This window comes from Ischnura elegans, chromosome 7 (genome assembly GCF_921293095.1).
Source record: "Ischnura elegans chromosome 7, ioIscEleg1.1, whole genome shotgun sequence".
In the NCBI taxonomy this organism is placed as follows: Eukaryota; Metazoa; Arthropoda; class Insecta; order Odonata; family Coenagrionidae; genus Ischnura; species Ischnura elegans.
Genome location: NC_060252.1, coordinates 85472323 through 85487931, shown reverse-complemented (window position 1 = coordinate 85487931; position 15609 = coordinate 85472323). Strand labels below are relative to the sequence as shown.

At 40.5% G+C, this 15609-nt stretch overlaps 2 protein-coding genes across 6 annotated transcripts in view; one reads left to right on the top strand and one right to left on the bottom strand.

Moving 5' to 3' along the window:
- LOC124161949 (putative oxidoreductase GLYR1 homolog) overlaps window positions 1-15609 on the bottom strand; it is a 101664-nt gene that overhangs the window by 56442 nt on the left and 29613 nt on the right. Inside the window, exons 4-7 of the mRNA XM_046538225.1 lie at window positions 12864-12993; window positions 12692-12787; window positions 12388-12600; window positions 11667-11840 (exon numbers count right to left, since the gene is read on the bottom strand). Coding sequence (XP_046394181.1) covers window positions 11667-11840; window positions 12388-12600; window positions 12692-12787; window positions 12864-12993 — 613 coding nt within the window. The remainder of the gene's footprint in view (window positions 1-11666; window positions 11841-12387; window positions 12601-12691; window positions 12788-12863; window positions 12994-15609) is intronic.
- On the top strand, window positions 6075-11479 carry LOC124161948. Of its 5 annotated transcripts, none has more exons than XM_046538220.1 (5): window positions 6075-6278; window positions 7420-9325; window positions 9415-9547; window positions 9636-9776; window positions 9894-11479. In XM_046538220.1, the coding sequence occupies exons 2-5, from the start codon at window positions 7470-7472 to the stop codon at window positions 10698-10700; spliced, it is 2937 nt and encodes a 978-aa protein (XP_046394176.1). In that variant the 5' UTR covers window positions 6075-6278; window positions 7420-7469; the 3' UTR covers window positions 10701-11479. The 5 variants fall into 5 exon arrangements, with proteins under 5 accessions (XP_046394176.1, XP_046394179.1, XP_046394178.1 ...); XM_046538223.1 differs by lacking the exon at window positions 6075-6278 and adding an exon at window positions 6476-6923; XM_046538222.1 differs by lacking the exon at window positions 6075-6278 and adding an exon at window positions 6476-6934.

The following is a 15609-nucleotide window of genomic DNA, read 5'->3' as shown; positions in this document are numbered from 1 at the left end:
CACCAATAGCGGGTCTCCAAATAATGTCACGAGGAAATTCAAGAAGAGATAAGCGCGGAGAACATGATAATAAATTAAGGAACTTTCTTAAAATACCAACTTCCGTAATTAGTGGTTTTCATATGAATTTATCAATAACCGGTCTGAAAATCATTTGAGAGGATAACGGAAGCAAAGAAAAGTTCATCATTCTCCTTCCTTAAGGCCGCAATACACGGTGAATGATCATACGACTGATCATGCTGAATGATGACGTGATCATCCACAGGATCATGCGAGCAAAATAGAATATTTTCTAATTTTTACTGAATGATCACGCGAACGACGGTTCATTCGCGAAATTTTCTGTCACACGGCAAATGATTTCATTCGCATGATCATTCACCGTGCATAGCGGCCTTTACAGGTCTTTCTCTACCAGGATTCGAGAAGAAAACGCTGTGAAAAGAAGTTAACACTCTGGTAGCGTCAAAAATTGACCCCATAAGTTAGAAAAGGTATCGTTACAGCAATGTAAACGTAACATACAAAATGAAATTTCACCACAACTATGACGATCATCCAAGCAAATGTTTCGCAGACCCGTTTTCGTTATAGTTGCCACAGGTTAAAAGAAATTAAGAAATATTATTTACGACTAGGATTCACGCTGTTCTCAGCTCCGATAAAACAAGTTGCCTTCGCCCACCACTTCGAGAGAAACGCAGATTCGGGCATATCAATATTTATCTTCATTGACCTTCGTGTCCTTTGGAATTTGCTCTCTCATCCCTACGCAAACTCCCCGGTACAAAGTGCTACCATAAACGCATTTAATATCGCGGTGAGATAAACTTCTCACCTACTCCCACCAAAGTCCTCGATAGGTAATTTATGTTGTGTGCCAGTCATGTAAAAAGAAATGCCACGTAAACGGAACAGTAGGCAAATAGAGATGACTTGTTTACCATATTCACCATAACGAAGACTACTTAACTACGACTTTGGGTTTAATGAAACTAAGAGATTGCAGTGACCTAAAAATAACATTAATTTGAGAAACGATTAAAAATTTAGATGCATAATTTCCCATTAAGGACAACGCACATATTCCCTTGTTAGCAAAAGGTTACGTCTGCTTTTCAGACAACAGCCAATTAAACAAAGGAATTACATTTACGACGCACCTTATGAGACTTGACCTAGCATTAATCACAAAAAAGAATCAATGCGACATACAAAATGTACATTCAATTCGAATACAACAATAAATTATTCACATCAGGAATTAGGGGACGAAGGTAGGTCATGGTTTACACCCGAGGGGGGATAACATACCGAAAATTACTAACTGGAAAATGGAATTATGTATTCATCAATTGCTAGGTATAAGTGAAATACGCAGAAGAGACGAATATCCTACTACATTTCACCCTAAAGACACCATGCTTTGTAGGACGAGAAAGAAAATGAGCATAAAATACGAGCGATCTGCATGGATTCGAGAAATAAGCAACTTAATATTACATGGCAACGATTGTAAACTTATAAATCACGATGGTAACCCTCACAATCAGTGGTAATTCCCAAGTGTTTGATACTCTTAATGAGACTGATAATTTTTCCATAACTTAATATAATGGAGATCCCAAAACTGATCAATTTTATACAATATATCTTTTAGTGCAATTTCAATTTGAGACTTAAAGTTGAACAAAGTTCCTGGCAATGAGAATAGCATCATCAACCACAATGCACGAACAAACATTGACTGGGCTTCTTACCAGAACATATTTAGGCTAATTATTGCTCTGGCAGCCAATTAATCCCTCGGAGAACGGATCATCGTCATTAAAGACTCGAGGAAGTAATTAAGAAGAGAGCTAACATGAAATACCCCTGAAAGAAGACAATGAAGCCTTCTTCATAGATGACGTAAAAGTTACAGCACACAAATACAGAAAGATTAAGTGCTACGAAATATGGTGACAGGCAGTTGGAAATACATGTATCATTGTACCTCCCGGTCACAGAAAACTTAAATAAACCTTGTTGAAAAAGCTGCATGTGGATAAAACAATTCCCTGGTGTCTCACTATGGCACGAGACTAATAATAAGTGGTAAAATAGATAATTAATATTTGTGGACATAAGGAAGTTGTATATTTTATTATAAACAGCATCCAATTAGTAGACTCTAAACTTACTTACTTAATAAGTACTAAGGCAATGATAAAATTCTCTACGTGGATCTACCTTCGCCGGTAGCATAAAGCTAGTACTAACTCCCTAATATAAAAAACGTACCAAATGTCGTTTCTAGCAGTTCCTAAAAAAACACGGCAAATGCCGATAATTTACCTATTTCCTACACTTGTTTCTTCTATTTACCTTAAGTGCGGAAACATGGACACTTAGGAAGGAGGACGAGAGAAGACTGGAGGCGTTGGTGATGTGGGTGTGGACAAGAATGGAAATAGTAAAGTGAACGGAAAGGAAGGGGAACGAAGAAGTGCTGGCCATGGTGGGTGAGGAGAAGCAACTTTTAGATGTGATAAGGAGGAGACAAAGTATAGATGAACGAGAACTTAGCGGGGAGGGCATGATGAAAACAGTGCAAGAGGGTAGAATGTTGGGTAAACGAGGGAGAGGAAGGAAGAGAATAGAATTTTTGTTTTTGTTTTAAGAATAGTTTTGAGAGAATGAAAGGTAGTAGAATCTATTTTGAATTGAATACGAAAGTCCATGCGGGGAGACTGCCCGAATGCTTCGTGAACTTACATGCAAACCTTCGTCAATCGGTATAATACTATAATAATAATGTGAAAAACAATTGACGAGATTCGGGAGACGTCAAGAATTCCACCATTACAGCGACAAAAGAAAAATGATGGTTAGCTAACTTTCTGTGGGGCTCCCTTTAATCTGCGGTTCCAACAAATTAAGAAAGAGGCCCTTGTGTATCCCTCGATCGTTAAGGGAAGCTCACCCGCGAGAGAGTTGACGCTGGCCCGTGGGGCGGCAACCTTCCAAGCGCGCAAGAAATGAAACCCAGCCAGTTTACGCACCAGTTCTCGCATACTATGGCGTCATGACTGGAGAGAGAGGAAAGACACACGAAGAAGGCGACGCCCTTTAGCTCACGAGACTAGTATCATTCCGTCTAAATAATTGGTCTCACAATCAAGACGGCACAGTGCCACCGCCTGAAAAATTCGAAGACGCACAAGCCCACGGTCAATGCGGACTCCAAAGACGGATTGATCACATATAAGAATGCAGCATGGCCACTTTAAATATCACGATGAAATCCACAAAATTTTCTCGACTAAACCATAATAAGCATTTTACATTATAAACTCGATTGCTTCATGCTTAACTTTGTGAAAATCCATTGTAAACAATTAAAAAGGTACCTTTTTAATTGTTTATTTTACATTATGTTCAGATCTTTATAATCGAGTACATGAGCGGAGTTTGGGGGGGACCAGGGGCAGCCTATCACCCCCATACTTAAATGGTAATCTATCCGAAAAAATACGAAACCTATGTATTCAAGAACAATGAAAACATCAAAGGTAAAAATAACTTTCCGTCTTATATAGTACTTTAAATGTTGTTTTCAAAGGCTAACCTAAAAAAAATTCAAAGAACAATTAGGGGCTATGGAATTCGGGTGGGGCCTGGTTCACTGGGAGATGATCCCTTGTCCCTAAACCCATGGCAGGATTGCTGGACCCCCCAACATGCAACTCTTAACTTCGCCCATGATCGAGAAGGATGAAAATCTCTGTTAAATATTCACAGTGATATCTAAATCATGAAGGCTATAATAAATTAGATTAATTTCAAAAGTCATGTAGCAACATTCGGGTGATATACAACTGAGCACACTTGGCCACTATTTTATGAATTTTAGGACCGTACCTCAGGATAAAGAACGAATTCCACTGTGAATGTGATTCGCGATAAGAGCTCTGTGCCAACACGCCGATTACGTAACCCCGTTAAGGTATCAAAATAGCTATTAATAAAGCGCGAAATCTCACAAAATCGAATACCAATGCGTAAGAAAAGGAAACGACACAAAATACTTAAATCGAAGATGATTCTTTTCGGACAATACTAACTTGATTCTTGAAATTCATCCTCACTCATGAATACTTCTCTCTCCGTCTGCTCAATCGACTAACATTAATTTCAACTGACTCATTAATTCATTTAGCAATTATTTGAGAGCGTAAAATTAACTGTGCCATAACGATAAGGAAAATATTCACTCCATAGTAACCTATCACACCCCAACATTTTCTACAAGGATTTTTTATACAAAACTAACAATATAACAATAATAATGATAGCAAAAATAACAATAATAAAACCGAAGAGATGGAACGATTTGTAAGGGATCTCAGCTGAAATTCTCCCACAAGCTACCATAATTTTGGTATAATCAATTAGCCATGATCATGGTATCCGTGAAAGTTCGATAAATATAAATTACCAGGTCCTCCAATGCATAAATTATCTCAGAAACAACGTTAGCTGCTTTGACTTCGATCGCCTCGGAGCCCATAGTATACCCTACCCCAAACTTCATCGCCTTGAGCCCGCATACACCTTGAGAGGAATATAATTATGAACACCGCAAGTCTAGGCAAAGGAAAGTTTAATTTTCAGTCTACAGCCTGGGAAGTCTTTCACCCGTCCACTGCCCTCATGCTGCGGAAGAGCTAACTTCCGCATCAATAAGGCTACGTGGCAAATTTTCCCACAGCAAAGGAAAGTGGCTGAAATAATCTCAACAGCTCAGCTACAACAATCGCAGGCATAAATTTGACTGTATTTCATTACCACGCACGCTGCAACAAAGGAGGAGGTCACGTTTCGCTGCTAGGATACCTTACCTCGTCAAAATTATGTTATATGAACAAGGCAGCACCAGCATTCTGGTAAGTACTTATTATTACATATTAAATGCGAAATTTTTACAGGAATTAAGAAGAAATTAAGGTTAAAATTCATACGTCTTGTTTCGATAAATTTTGGCACGGCGAAATGCAGGAAGATCAATGTGCAACACGTGTCAAAATGCAAATACAACCAGCTACTCCGAAAATTATAATGGACTCATTCTAAGTAATAAGGAAGAACTAAATTCACAGGATTAATATTATGAATGCATTAGTTATTAACGACAAATGACCGCCTCACAGTCCAACTGCCAGCGCGGCAGACGACGAAAACTATCGAGGAGCCATTTTCAAAACACGAACAGGCGCCGACAAAAGCATAAGCTGCGTGGGAGAGGTGGTAGGAGGATCCTTGTTAAGGATCAAGTGCTCCAACGGCTCCGTAAACTCGACTACATGAATCCCCGAGATAATTCACCATCTCCGTTTTGAGCGGCCGGCAGATTACCCACTGACGACCTTTTCCGGCCACCCACAAGAAAACCACGACATCGAACCAAGGGGATGCGGGAAATCCCTCCTTTTACTCTTTTTGCCAGCGCCAGACCCGACCCGGATCAACAGGCTTCGCCATTGACACTCGGGCGAAAAAAGACGCTGAGAAAAAAATAACTGTCTCAACTTAAGAGAACAATTTGCTTGATAGGTTACATGATTTACGCTTCCCCTCTGAAAACTACCAAATTAAAGGAACAGCGCAGTTCTAAAACATCCGCGTACACTAGAAAGACATGAACTCCGACCGCAGTAGACAAATGAAATAAATACCATAGACCATTCCTCGATTTAAGGCGAAAGAAAAAACACCAAAATTGCGCAAATTTGCGAGGAGTCTCGAGGAAACCGGTATCGCAAAAATGGCGAACTTGAGTTCCCTACTACGGCAAGAGTAGAGCAGAGGCAGCCAACCCAAGGGACGAAAGACCACCGCTTCCCCTACGTTCCTCACTCCCCCTACAAAGCCAACGAACCTTCCCCTCGCGGTTGCCATCGCTACCATTTCCCCTCCATCGCTCCTCCCGACCTTTCCCCTCACGTCCGCAACCTTCCTCCCCTCAAGCCGACGCTGGAAGTGGACCCTCCCGAAAGAGAGGGACGGGAGGAGACTGGTGGGTAGCCATTTTCCCGACGAGCCAGCCGCGCGCCCGGAGTGCAGCGCGACCGAGAGAGAGAACCGAGGCATCGGATCAGAAGCTTTCTGCCCCTACCACAGGAAGGAGTGAGGACCGCCAGAGCTCCGCGCTCAAGGGGACACACGTACTAAGCCCCGCTCGAAACTCTCGCGCGCGCACACACCACGGAGCAGATCACCATGCACCGCTGCCGGTGAGTTGGCCAACTCTTCCACAGGGGGGGGACATTCTCCACACCATATCGATCGAACCTCGGCGAGGGCGCATAAAAAAAATACGACGCCGTTTCAGGGGCAGGGAGATCACGGAGTGGGGGGGTTTCAGAGGGTTCGGGTGCAAAAGAGGGGGTGGGAATCATATTGCGGGTTGGCCTGGTCGGGGGGGAATGTAGGAATGCCCCGAAAAGATCGCGTAGAGGAAGGGTGGTTTTCGCCACTGTAGTGAACTCTTCCCAGACCTGCCAGCCTGCCGCTCGCTCTTAGGCCGGCAGGAAAATCAATTCGGCTTGTGCGAGGAGGAAAGAAGCAAGGATATGGGTGCCGGAATAGACGCCGCCGCCTCTGTACTTCCTCGGGAAGGTGGGAGGCCAACTCCCGCTTCCGACCACGGGGAGGGGAAGCAGCTGCCGACGACGGTGTTCTGAGGAGTGCACACTCTCAGGACAAGTACACCCGGAGAGGCAATATGACGGTGGCGTGCGTCCGCCGTCACCACACGCGTGCAGTTTCCTTGTCGCCCTCGTGCCACACACCATTACTGCCGCGAGACACACGTTCTAACGAGCAGGGCCTGCCAGGATAACATGCCCGTCGAGGTTGGGGAAATGGCGCTCCTTTGGGTACGGCGAAGGTATCCGTGAAGAGGTGCTCGAGTAGAAAAAACGAGCCAAACCTTTACGCGCACGCGGAATTCGCGAGTTTGCTAAGAGCCCAGCGATCCAGATACGCATAACATTTCCTCTAAAACAGCAAGAGGGCTAGTGAAAAATAACTTTGTTTAGAACATGAGAAATTTTGAACACCTAACGCTAACCCGTTAAAGGTTTTCCTTTTGCTGACTTCGCGTGCATCGCAACAGTGATTGGGGAGGTGGGTTTAGCTATCGCGTCTTGACAAATAACCTTAGTAAGGTCATACAAACACAACACTAACAGGTATCCACCAAGTCAACAATAACACAATAGGCTCTCATTGCTGACAAAGCTAATAGCTACGTGTTCGTGGGCTCGCTATCACTAGAACGCCGATAAAGAAGGCGAGAACTTCCGCGTGAGACAGCTGAATCCGTTTGGCATGTAATTTTAATCGATTTCTCTTTTTTTCCCATGCTAAAAGGTGCCTGACGTGAAAACTCGCCGCCTAGGTGGGCAAAGGATGAAGGAGCCATGAGCGTGGGAGGTCGGTGCGCCGGGGTGCGGGGGTGGTGCCCGGCGCCGCGGCGCTGCCTGCCAGCCGCGCTCCTAATCCTCCTGGCCGTCCTGACCTCGACAGCGGAGACGTCGACGCACCCCCACGTCCGGCACTCGTCACCGGCGAACAACGTCTGCCCCTCCCACTGCGACTGCCTGCACGGGATACGATCCCGGCCTGTCACCATATCATGCTTCGGGCGTCGGTTCCAGGGGATCCAACCGCAGGAGGGCACCGTCCACCTCGTGTTCGAGGACGTGTTCGTGGACGGCGTTCTAGCCAACAACACTTTCAACAACCTCAAATTCCTCAAGCTTGTGTCCTGGCAGCATAGTGAGATAAGAGAAATAGACTCTGGTTCGCTCCGAAACCTCACCCACTTAGAACACTTGGATCTCAGTAATAATCGCATAGAGAAGCTACATGAACAGACGTTCGAAGGCCTTGCAGCACTACGTTCTCTCAATCTCACGAGAAATACTCTACAACACCTCCCACGAGGTCTATTTGTGGGCCTCGACCACCTAGAGGTCGTCTTCCTGGGGCGAAATGCTTTGAGAGACTTACCTTTCCAATTGTTTTCTCCCCTGAGGCGCCTACACACATTAGACCTGTCCCATAATCACCTCACATATTTAAGGGATAACTTCTTTGCACCTAACAAGAACCTTGTGTCTCTCCTCCTAAATGGCAACCATTACATACAATTGTCAAATTACACATTCAAAGAGCTAAGGGACTTAAAGACTCTTGAGCTTTCAAATGCATCCATCTCTGAAATACCTGAAGGTCTCCTACATGGCCTGAATGACCTGCAATACCTCAACCTGGGTAATAACTCAATCTCTGCCATTCCTGATGACTCATTCAAAGATCTTAAACAACTTCTGTGGCTTAACTTGGGAATTAACCCATTGCTAAGCCTAGGGCACAAGCCCTTTCAACACTGCATTGAACTTGAGACATTAATAATCGAGGGCAGCCTTCTGGTTACACTTAAAGACTCAGATTTATTAGGCCTAAAAAGTTTAAAGGTCCTGATAGCCAGAAAAAATCCTTGGCTCAAACTTATTGATAGGTACACCTTTGACATGACACCAAAACTGTCATACCTTGACATAAGAGAGAACAATTTAACTCATCTTCCTCAATCTTTTTCTGACCTTGTGTTATTGCAAGAAGTATTTGCAGGAAATAACCCTTGGGTTTGTGATTGTCGTATGCTTTGGTTCCTAGATTGGAGGTTAGGTCCAGGGCGAAACGTTACTATGGTGCCTGAGGAAGCAAGTTGCTTGCTAGATTCTAACAGAAAAAGAGACCCACCCCACCAAATGTTAGCTGCCCTGAGAAAATTACACTGCAGTACATTAAAGTTAATAAGTGTGATGCCAGAACCAGGTGTACAGTTCCGAATAGGCAGTAATGCAAGGCTGGAATGTCACCTGGGAGGCTGGCCTTCACCTTCAATGACATGGCTGACTCCAACAGGACAAACATTCCATTGGACTCCAGATGAAGACTTGTCTCCAGATCCATTTGCCAAACACCCTAGAGCTCACTATGCTAATATGAGTGCCATTGAGGATCAAAGAGTTCGAATACTCAACAATGGGACCCTATTTATTGAGAATGTACTTAGGTCAGACTGTGGCCGATACACTTGCTTTGCTTCCAATCCAATTTCCAACATTACAGTGCAAGTGAAATTGAGCATTGACCCGGTTACAATACATGAAATCAAAATCATGAGTATAATTGTTGGATTTGCTGCAGCTGCTGCTTTTCTCTTGATTACTCTGATTGTGCAACTAGTCCTCTACATATTTAGAAGGTAAGAATTGCTTGTGAAATTAGAAATTAACATATAATTATCGATGACTTTCAAAGCTAATTTAAAATTTTGAAATCTTTTCTTTGAAGGTGTGGATGGACTATTTGCTGCGAAAATGACACTATGTCGCCCAGGACTAAGCAGATCTATCAAATACTGGAGACAATAGAGCAATACAAGTCTCAACAACTAGAAAGACTGAGACAGAACTACACTGATCAGGTGAATGGGAAATTTGCTTATATTATATCAGGATTTCAAGTGTATACTGGCTAATGCCAACAACTACAATTAATTCCTTGGTTAACAGGTTCATCGCATTAAGGAAAACTGCACCCAGCAAGTTGACTGGATTAGGGAGAGTTATCAAGGCCAAGTAAAACATTTGAAAGACATCAGAGACTATGGTACCCAGCATCTAACCACTATCAGGGATCAATACTATGATCAGGTAAATATATTTACATAATTTTCAGCAATTTATTTCTCTTTAAACCTATTAACGGATGCTGAACTATTAACACATGTGTGCAATTGACAATTATTTTTTTTTCCTTTTTCATTTCAGGTGAAACGTGTAAGGGAATATTCAACAGGTCAGCTCAACTGGGTTCGTGAAAACTACGTCTTCCAGCGAAATCGAATACGCAAATACAGCGCACACCAAGTCCTCCGACTCAGGGAGACCTGCAAGTACCAGCAACAGACTCTAAACAAACTCCTCGAAAATCTGCCAAGCCTGTACTTAGAAAACTGCCGTACAGGGGGAGGTGTTGGAGGACCTGATGCTGGAGATTTTGATGAATTCCGCCCACCACGAATCCCTCCTCCTATCATTCCAAACCACAGGCATACACCGCTTGACCTATCGGCAGCCGTTGCTGCAGCCCTAAGGGACATTCTTCCTGTAGAAGAGGACACCCAAAGTCGACTATCAGTGTACTACACTCCCACAGAGCTATCAGTTGACGGCCTCCAGATGTCACCAGAGACTGAAAGGGCCTGCCCTGCAACAGCTGCGGCTGAATTTGACTGCCCTCCCCCACCCTATGATCTGCACAACTCTCCCTATTTCACACCAACAACAAAGAGATCCACGCCACATAAGAAAGTGAAACACAGAGGTAGCTCAATTTCTTCCTCAATAAGTGAGGAAGGACCTTGTGCAGTGTTCAAAACTCAACTTGATTCTCCGCCAATGAGCGCTGCTAGAAAAGAAATACAGCAAGTGGACGCTGAAGATATCATTGATGAAGAAATTAGCCCTCCCAAAAATGAAGCGGAAATTCTCAGTGACAGTGATGAGTGTGTTGGAGTGACTGTGAGAAGTGAGAATCCAAGTGAACAAGTAAATAATTGTGAAACTGCCTTATAATGCCAATAAGGTTTAGTGTGATAATTTAAAACCCCCTGTGATAGAAGAACTGGATGCATCCTCATAGGCTAGTGAAATGCATTTAAGTATTAGTTACGACAATTAAGTGGTGGACCACAACCCTGTGAAGGTAAGACATAACCTATTTGTTATTTGTCTGTTGGTAATTGGAGGTAATACCAATATAATATTGGCTTTTGGAGATGGTGCAACAATATCGTTCTTCTGTTGACACCCAACCTAGCAAAATCTATTTAAAAAATAAAAGTATTTTCCGATAATCAGTAGAAAAATAGGCGATAATTTCCTCTGCCTTTTTCTTCTCTCACCTTGTAAGGCCCAAACCACTATATTTTCAAGCATATAAGGTGGAATAAAATGTTAGAGCCTAACACTGATTTTACTTTAATAATTGAAGACTGTGATGTTTTTCTTGTAAATATTTTTTTATCAACTTGCCCAAAGTTAGAGGGAGCATTGGTTTAGCTAGATAAGAGTTTGAGATATATCATCACTGTCATCATTGCAATGCAAAGTTGGGAAGTTGCAACATTGAGTCCTATTTTTAAACGTTAAATATTAAAATTTGCTTGCACCACTAAACCTTACGATGTTCTCAACTCAATATCAAACATATGAAAAAATGCTCTCCTGGACTGCAAGATGAATTGTTTGTTTACTTGACATTGCCTACAATAATGGTAATTTTAACCTCAAACAATTCCAACTGAGGACTGTAAATGTGATACCGGTATTAATAAATATGTAAGTGAAATTAATCACAATTTATCATTCAACCCTGTGCTTTACACATGTGTACATTTAGAATAAAATGACCTACGTCAGAGATTTTGATTAAGGGAATCCATCAAAGGAAATCATAATGGCTGTCTTAAAATCAGTCTGAAAATCCACCCAGGATATGTAATGAAAACTAATAATTTACTTGGATAATTGAGGTCTTACCTTTTCTGGGGTTCGATTCCAAACAATAACAGAATGGCCCGAGTTTAGCAGGTTCTTCACCATTCCCGATCCCATGATACCCAAACCGAGAAAGCCAAACTTAAGAGATGATGGATGAATTTTCTTCTCCTGTAGAGTCTTTGAAATACGCTCCACATCAAGGGGTGGTCGTTCCTAAAAGAGAAATGAGAAAAATCCAATTTACTACAAAGCAAAATTCACAAAGTTATTGAACACAAATTATAAATGTATGCGGTGAAAGTTACTATCCAAGCCAAGTGACTGGACTCATTAATTAATAATATTAATAACAATGTTACAAAATGTAACATTAAATGAATTGAGCTGGCTAGCATGGTTACCAAAAACCAATACAAAGTTAGAAAGCACATGCTTCCATTTGAGGGAATCATGGATACAAATAAAAAAGATCACATAAAAAATAGAACCATCAGCAAGAACAACTTTTACCAACAAAGGCAAGAAACACTTTCATTTGGGCAGGATAATATTGAACACTAGAGAAGAATTAACATTACTCCGAAATACTACAAATGACACTGATATTTTCTTTCTGCATTGCAACACAAAAGGAAAATGTTTCTTATTAGATAGATGAGGCCAAATAATATGGTAAGATCACAAAAAAAAAACAATTTTGAAGTGACAACTATCATAGCAATTTCCTTCAAATTCAAAATAATATAACGAATGAACTCACTGGACGAGCTACGCTGGTAGGGCGATCCAGCAAACTTGAAACAACCCTCTTCCTGGGTGGGCTGTGATTTGCAATCCCTGAGGTACTAAGAGAATTCAATCCTGACAGTTGGCCTCCATCAAGGGAGTTAGAACGTTCCCTCTTGTTTGGTGTAGGTGGTCCTGTACTGCTTTCTGAATTTGTCCTCTTTGCCACTGGCTTTGGGGGATGATCCTTAATACACAGGAATAAAGGATAAATTAGAAGGAAAAATATCTCGTGACTTATCATCATTACATTACGTTAAAGGCTGTAGTGCCCATACCTTCCGAATCTTTGGTTTAGTGTCCTTCTTTTGCTCACTCACGGACTCCCTTAGCCGATTAAACTCTGCATCTGGATCATCCGCATCATTGCAGCTCTACATACAACACACATGGGTTAGCATAACAAGCAAAATTTTAAAAAAATATCACCAACTAATGAAATGATATTACCTCCCCTCTGTTCTTGATGTAGCTTTCCATAGCTTCCACGGCATCTTTGAAAGGGACAGACTTGTTGGTCTTGATGAACTGATCTTTGTACTCGGCATATGGTTTGATATTGACCTCTTCAATCCAAGCACTAAAATTTAAAAAGAAAAAAAAAAAAGAAAAGAAAATTATACAATAATATCACTAGCACAGAAATGAAATCATCAAATCATGTAATACATAGCAATGAAATTAGCTCTTCATAAAATGATGGCAAACCAGACAAATACGATTTTTATTTATGGTTGGTTTGGATCAATGAGGAAAGTTTTAATCAATTACTGAAGACAACAAGGAGTTACTAAAAGCTTCTATCCTGTTTTCCAATGATGTATTAAGTAGCTAGGGTCAAGCATGAGACAATTGGATAATTTAGCCTAGACAGGAATATCCTGACTTGCATGTACATAGATCCCACACAACTCTGAGACAATCGAATACTAAATTCAATACCCAAAGAGAATCTCTGATTAGATAATATCACCCTACTGTGGAAGGTTATTAAGTACAAGATGAAAGGAAATATGATTGTTCTTCCCTCTTACAGAAATATTAGCAAATCACACATTCAAAGCAGTAATCAACAAATTGCAAAGGATCTCAATTGAAGAGGTCAGAAGTTCCATAACTAAATCTATCGCCAAGGCATGACTATCATCAACTATCATAACCACTTTCAAAAGCTAGCATTATGTAATAGGAGTGAAAATGTGTTAAGTGTTTCCTGCAAATTTATATCACCAACCTTTGGTTGCTAACTTCCTGCCACACACAAATATATAGCACCACAAAAGCATTAGTTAAAACTTTCGCATTGGACTGATGCACTATTCTTTGTTACACACAGATGGGGTAGTCTAAGCCAAGGCAAAAGTATTAGAAATATAAAATTCTCTAAAACATTAGTAGACATAAAAAGTTATGTAGAAGCAACAAGGTCACCCATCAAATACCTAGACCAGAGGCGGACAAATGAAAAGAGAAAAATTACAAAAAAAAAGAAAAATACTGTAGGGCAGTCATGGGAAAATATTTCTCAAGCATCCACTAGATACAGGAAACTATACTAACCACATGATATCTAGAAAAACAATTAAGGAAAACTGATCAGTAAAAAAGATAAAATTAAAGATTCTTCACAGAATTTCACAAAAAATAGTTTCATGCCCATGATAACAGAGGGAAGAAATGAACAAATCTACATACATTTACAGTCTTTTATAATTAATAATCTCTGTTCAAGTGCTTAAAACTAAAGGTCAAATGGAAGTTATATGAGCAATAAACACAGATATTTGTAAGGGATATAGTATGAGTAAGACAGTTGTTCTAGGTTCTGAATAAAAACTCGAAACTGAAAAAGGAACACTAAATGAATACAGTGTCATGATGTGTAATTGAACCCACTATCCAATTATCTTTCCATTTTCCATTGATGTAAGGTGCTGATGGTGACCTTTGCTTTCTTATGATTATGGCTTAAAAATGTCAACATTTCCACCTGGCTAAAACCAGATATGACATTAAGGCTCACTCCTTTCATACGCAACAATAATAATTTTCATGTAAAGCATTTCCATGCCACAAAGAGGGTAACAAGGCACTGTGCTACATTGTTGCTGAATGAAAATGAGGATGCAGAAATATATAAGATATATAATTTATTACTATAACATCCTCACTCACAGGAAATTTTTCATTTTGATGTCAACCATTGCAAAAAAATAAATATAATACTAAGAGATCCCAAAAATCAGTCTAAATCTTGGCCAATAGGAGTAAAAGAAAGCCTAGCATCACAATAGATAATACAGAAATAAACACTTCACAGTATTAGAATTATCAAAGATTTAGATAATCCCTTGAAGACATTATTTTAAATGCTTCATATGCATTAATAACATTAAGCATGAAAACAAGCCATATTGACAATTTTTAGAAATAATATCTCTCATCAACAATTTCATCGTTTATCTAAAAGGTTGAGTTAGACATTAAAATGCCTCCACAAATAAAATCAATAAATAATATATGAACAAAATTAACTATTAACAGACAGATGCTAGGGAAGTTAGAACATTTGAAAGGGAATCACAAACAGAGATAACGAGTAACATCTAAAAATTTAGGGTATGAAATAAATTAGGGTTTTGCATTTCAATGTGGGGGAAGAGATTTATTGTATTGTATAAATAATAACCCGATCAATTCAGATATTTTCATGGGATGAAATCCACCCGAATGACAAGATACAAAAATTGATATAAGTTTTGATGCCAAGCATTGATTTGATGGTAATCAGTGGTTTTTGTCAAGCTACAATAATACTAAAATTATTTCCACTATGATATGTTATACACCAAGACCTGTGATCATGAAAAAAGAACCTAGGAAAACTTACTGAGCAGCCAAAAAGAAATGCCCGAACCAATGGCCAAGTTTACATACTAACAACTTTTCTTATTCCTTCTTGACTATACATAACTATGGAATAATTTCTGATGTCCTATACCAGTCTAACTCTCTAACTTTGATTCAAGACTGCCCTGGGTGCAGACACCAAGATACTAAAATAATGCATTGGAAAAAATTAACTGCCAGTCCACGTGTCCTGAATGTGATGAAAGAAATGCTACGCACGATTATCATTGCAAATGTTCTGATCACAAAGAGCTGACTAAAGTCCAGCGAGACTTAGACAAAAATA